The 6,000-nt window shown below is 45.8% G+C and overlaps 1 protein-coding gene across 4 annotated transcripts in view; it reads left to right on the forward strand.

The window, feature by feature from the left end:
• SAMD4A (sterile alpha motif domain containing 4A) overlaps window positions 1-5,319 on the forward strand; it is a 216,675-nt gene extending 211,356 nt beyond the window's left edge. For all 4 annotated transcript variants that reach the window (XM_049113199.1, XM_025443464.3, XM_049113200.1 and 1 more), the window contains one exon: window positions 875-5,319. In XM_049113199.1, the coding sequence (XP_048969156.1) occupies window positions 875-903 (29 nt within the window). In that variant the 3' untranslated portion in view covers window positions 904-5,319. The remainder of the gene's footprint in view (window positions 1-874) is intronic.
• Window positions 5,320-6,000: the final 681 nt, after the last annotated feature.

Raw genomic sequence — 6,000 nt, forward strand, 5'->3', positions numbered from 1 at the left:
CACCGACTCTCCATAACGTAGACACAGCCTCTGCCGCGTGGCCTCAGCATTCACCCACTTCCACAAGATCTTTCAGTTCCTAGGGCCCACAACTTCTGACTATAGCATCTGCCCCTAATCAGATTCTTGAGACAGAAAAGCTACATCAGGGTCAGCTGCATCCTCCTGGTCTGCTCAGTTGTGACCAGGGCTCAGAGTCACAGCCACCTCATGCAGGTGAGAGAGAGATGCTGCCAAAGAAAGCAGCGTGAGCTAGACAAGTCCACCCGCATGTCTGTCGCAGCACTCCCGCCAGCTCTTCAGCGTATTTCCTGCCACCCCTCCATTCGCCCATCCCTCATCCTAAACCTCTAGCCCCCAGCCCCACCATTTGATGACCGGCATTACACCTGTACATGAGCTCCAGGTGCCCCCCCCCACACACACACACACATCTTCCTTTCCTGCCTCCTCCTCTCTTCTCCCACCACCACCATCTTACAAAAGTCACTTTCTTTCCCTGTGAAACTGCCCTTGACTTCCGGGGGCAACGTAAATATTCCTTCCTCCGTTCCTCCTGCTGAGCCTGGTACCTACCCCCATCATAGCAAAGATCACTCCTACATCACTATGGCTTTACATTCTCTGTCCCGACTAGGATGTGTGTACTTCCAGAGTGAGGACAAGGCTTCCGTCTTGTCTCCCAGCCTCATTACGGCTCCTGGAAAAACGGCTATTGCCCAGATGCTGAGTGGGTGGGTGTGGGAATGGTGAGTGGATGAATGGGTAAGGTTGGCCTTCGCCGGTCTTCAGAGACCGGAAGTGTGGGGCTAGGTGGACACGAAGGCAATGGTTTTTGCTCAGCTGAGCCCATCTTGTGTTCTTTCTCTCGCAGACGGGGTTGACCGGACCTCCACAATCTAGAAGCTGAAGATGAGAGTGACCGCGCTGGCCGTGAAATCGACTGCTGCGGGTCCAGTGTCAGCCATCTTCAGGGTTGCACAGAATCCTCGGAGATGCTTTGCAGCCTTTTTTTCCCCCTGGTCCCTCTCCCATTTTGATTTTGTGAGAGCGTAGGTCGTCCTTGTAAACATATCAGTAGACCGGGGATTGGTTATTTTGTTATTTGTTTCTGTCACGGGATGGCTTGGTGTGTGGGGTGGGGGAGGGGGTCTCTAGGGAAACGTGGGACTGGGAGGGGATGGAGAGGGCATGCAAGTGGCTTCCTGGATGGAGAGAGGGAGAGAAAAGAACTAAAAGTACCGCCTGAAAGAGCTGGGGGGATGGCGCGGGCGGCAGGCCGAACCCTGGGCCTGGGCGCCCCTCACAGCCCGCCTCCACAGTCAGGCCCCAGGACGCAGTCGTGGCAGCGTGCGACCAAAGCAAGATGGCGGCCGGCCCTCTCTGCCGCCCGGATCGGCTTCCCCTGAGGACCCGGCTTGGAGTCGAGCCGCAGGAGAGGGCCGCGCGGCACTGGCGGCAGAGGGGGGAAAGTGCCCTCCAACAAAATTTCAGAGAAACTTTGATTTGTGTATTGTTTACATAACAATTTTAAAGGGTACATACATAATGTGTAAAGAGTTTGGATAGAACTTCTCTTCATACTATGGTTTTTGTAAAGGATTTGTTGATACGGATTCATTTTTTTTTTTCCTCTATTTTTATAATAGCAGCAGGGTTGTCTCTCAAAATGGCTGCCGAGCCGAGCTTGCCACGCGAAGGCGGATGTGGCCACGTCGGCCGAGGCGTCCGTCTTCCGTCTTCCGGCCGCAGCTGGGCGGCGCGCGCGGGTGGGTGGGCGGGACGAGCACGTGGCCGGAAGCGGAAGTGGCGAGGAGGACGCACCGCGTGATAGGTCAGGGTTTGTGGGCGGGTCACGGAGAGGTTCTTCGAGAATCCTGCGGCCCCTCTCTGGCCTGCATTTGCTCCTCACCCAGTCACCTCGCTTCTGCCCCTACACTCCTGTGGGGTTTCATCCTGGGGTTTCATCCTGTCGCCCCCCTGCTTCGCTTCACACACACACACACACAGGTGGGTGCAATTCCACTGGAGGAAAAATGGCAAGGACCGACATTTTTCCCTTGCAAAAGGCCTTCATACCGGAGAATGAGCTCAAAGGCCCGTTTCCACTGCGGTTGCACGCAGGAGGAACCTGAGCCTCGGGTCTTGCGTGCCCCTGGCTCGCTCACCGCTGAGGAAGAGGAAGGAGAGCAAGGCTTAAGCTAGTGTGTGGCTGGTCAGTGGGCAAGTGGCAGAGAGAGCGTGCAAGGGGGGGTGGGGAGGGACGTGCAGGCCACGCGGCGGGGCCCCGCGTCCCATGTGGGCAGCGACAGGCCCGGCGGGAAGGGGCGGCTTCGGGAGGAAACGTGGTTCTCTCCACGTGTACGTCAGGGCTTCGCGGGGTCGTGGGCCGGTGTGTCTGTGCAGCCGCGCAGGAGAGAGGAAACCAGTCCTGACCTGGTGGGAGATGAGCAAACTATGCTACCACAAAGTAATAGCTCTGTTTCTTAAGGGCAAGAAAGACTACGTTTGGGATGCGATGCAATGGAGGGTATTAAAGGAAATCAAAGAGGAGTTGTGCTCTGCACTGGAAAATTGGGTTGTGTAAATGATGGTATGAATGCTCAGCCAGAGGCGAGATCAGGGAGTTGGTATAAGGTCTGTTTATTAAATGGGTGAGTCTGGTGCCATTTCTTTTAGTGAAGTCGGAGTCGAAATTGAAGAGATCAGACCATGAAAATCACTGCACTCGCTTATGGTTATTTAAAAAGAAAAAAAAAAAAGAAAAAAAGTTAACGAAGTAAATAGATTTAAAAGGCCTTAATGAAATCTAAACAACTTTATTTTACCTTCAGGATTAAAAATGTGCACCCAATTCAGCCTTGCTTTTTGAAGTCTTTTAAGGTTTAAAAAGATGGAGCATCTTAACTGTAGAGAGGCTTTTGCAAGCAAGGGAGGCTTAAACCCACAGTATCATGTGTTGCATTAAGAAAATAGACCTTCCCTTGGGTGACTACATTTTAAACATGCAAATCCATGTGCAGAAAGAGGCAGCATTTTTTTTAGTTGATTTTTTTTTTTTTAAACCAAGTGCCATTAACATTCATCCTCCACACCCCTTTTCTAAACAAGCTTAGTGTTACTTGGGGAATGTGTTGGGATGGACGATCACGTGTAAGGCAGGAAGAATAGATCAAAAATGTTGAAGGCCAAAGGTAAGACCAGAGGGTTTGTGAAGGTGTTTTTCAGATGCTAAGAAAGTTAATAAAGGGAAGAAAAAAGAAGGGTTTTACACATCTCAGAGAGAAATGAGAAAGCATTCAGATCTGCTGCAAAACACACATATCCATAAAGACTTGGGTTGTTCAGAAAACAGATTGTGAACACAATCACATTAGCATGAATCCTTTAAAAGGAAGAAGACCTTACAGTATTTGCGAATCTGGATTTCTATTTATTCCTTCACTGAATATAGAAACAATGGTTATCTGATTATTAGAGATATTATTTTGGATATGTTACTTATTAACTTGCTATGGCTGGTAACCATGATAAAGTCTGTTATTAATAACAACATAATTCTTTTTTTAAAAAAAAAGAAAAGCTTATTTTTCATTGACCGTGTATAGATTTATCTACATAGTTGTGTTTTGCTATTAGTGTTTTTTTTTTTTAAGTTGAATGTTCTGATAAATTTTAGGAGCCTGTCCCCACCTTGTTTTGAGTCCTGTGTTGACTGCAGGTATACAGCTCAATTTTAAAATCCTAAAGCAAAAGAACTTTATTTATAAAAGAATCAAAACAGTTGCATGCGTAAGGCTGTGAAGTCGGATATTTAGTAATAAAGCGGCAGTGCCTTTTTTTGTATTTACCCATTGACCCCCCCAATGCAACTGTTTTATATTAATAGTAAACATTAAAAATCTTAGAGTAAAATCTATTTCACTACATGTTCCCCCCCCCCCCTTTTTCTGATTTAAGCAGTATGTATTTGGCATCTCTACACTGTCCTAGGGGCAGTGGCGGTCTACGATATTGTTACCATGTATGATGTTTTATTGGTGCTTTTTATTCATAGTGGTTTCTTATCAGAAACAGTAGGAAGACACATATGAACTGTGTACAAGAATTGAAACATTGCTGCTGATAACGTGTCTTTTTCCACATGCTTTTTGAGTTTCACTTTTTAAATGAGGGCCAGCAAGCAAAATAGACGTTGCTGGGTCTGCCTGCAGAGGGCGGCTGTTTGCACCAAGCTCTCAAATCCTGTGTATTGATGGTCCCTTTTTGGTACTCAGGATTGGAATGACAGCTGGGCCCCCGCCTCCCATTCCTTTGAAGAGACACTGAGGGAAACAAGGTTTTCTTTTGAGGTGTCATTGGCTGCCTTTTACAGAGTGGGAGCCTTCTCCAGGTCTTGTGTTCTTCTGCACCTCTTGTAGCGACTGCCGGTGCAAGGTCTGGATATGTGCATTCCCCGGCTAGAACCAGGATCTCCCCAAAAGCCTGGGCTGGGGGGCCGAGCTGGGCTGAATGCATAGGCATGCAGCCAGAAGGGCAGCGAGTGGGAGGAAAAGCAGGCCCCAGTCTCGTTGGCCCTCTGGAGGTGTCTGTAGCAGGCGGTCCAGCTTGGGTGCCAGGAAGCAGCCTGACCAAGGCACTCGGATGTGCCTATTACAGGAAGGACCTGCGGAAGGATAATTTGCACATGGGGCTGTGATAACACTAATGTTGATTTTTTTTTTTTTACAAGTCATCAGAGTTGTTTGCAAAGTGAGTTTTATTTTTTTGTAATTCCTTTATCTTTACTTAAAGGTGAATGTGTATTCCTCTGGGAGGAATAGGAAGAAAACAGGAATGTTAATAATGTCAAACAGAAGACTTCCTCCCTTATTAATATATAACCCTCATGTATTTATGCCTAATGTAAGCTGACTTTTAAAGAATTTTCTTTGGTTGCATGCCCTGTGCAGGCATCCCTATTGTACATGCATGCCTCTCGTCCTGTTTTCCTGTATAAAGTTAGTGAACAAAGAACTATTTTTGCCTAGTTCATGTTGCCAAGCAATGCATATTTTTTAAATTTGTCATATATGGAAATAGCATGTTTGTTACATGTAAAGCTTTACTGATATACAGATATACTAATGTTTGAAGATGCTGTTCTTTGCAAGTGTACAGTTTTCAAATGTTGTTACCAGTGAAACACCCTTGTGGTTTAAACTTGCTACAATGTATTTATTACTCATTTCCTCCCATGTAACTAAGAATCATGGCTATATTTCATATCAACGTTATATTGAAAGTGAAGGGAAATGATTAATACAAGGTTTTGTAACACTGGTGTGTGTGTCTTTTTTTTTTCCTTTTTGTTGACAGGATTGATTAGGAAGCAAGAACTGAATCTTAGAAATAAGCCAGCAAGGAACAGTGAACATGACATCGCTGTAAACTATTACCACCTGACCATTCTATGCAAACTATGTCTTCAAATAGGAGTTCCTTTTTTTTAAACAAAAGAATAGGATGAGGTATAAAAATTTATGCAGCTTGTTATGTGCCCAGAGTAGTTAATAAATGCATCATCTGACTTGAAGGCATGTTCCTAAATACAAACTCTATCCTTGCAGATGATATTGTTTATAGCTTGCTGTCCATCCTCAGTGCCGTTGAAATCATATTTCACCCCGTAACCATGGCATAAAGAAACAGCAGCCTCCATGGAGCCTTGGGGTCTTAACTACATATGGCTTGAATCTCATTGTAATACTTCTAATTCCAGTATGATATTTGATATAAACTCTAAATAATGTCAATTAAGCATATGGTTGAAGAGACTAAAGTGGTTTTGAAATCTCTGGCTGTGTGATATGCAACAAGTTAACCTCTCTGAGCCTTGGTTTGGTTTGGTTTTTGGCCTAAGATACTCACAGTTTTTTAGAATTAAACCTGTAATCCAAAAAAAGAAGAAAGTAAAGACAAAAGAAACATAGGATATAGAGGTCATTGCCACCAAAATCT

Source organism: Canis lupus, chromosome 8 (genome assembly GCF_003254725.2).
Source record: "Canis lupus dingo isolate Sandy chromosome 8, ASM325472v2, whole genome shotgun sequence".
NCBI lineage: Eukaryota > Metazoa > Chordata > Mammalia > Carnivora > Canidae > Canis > Canis lupus.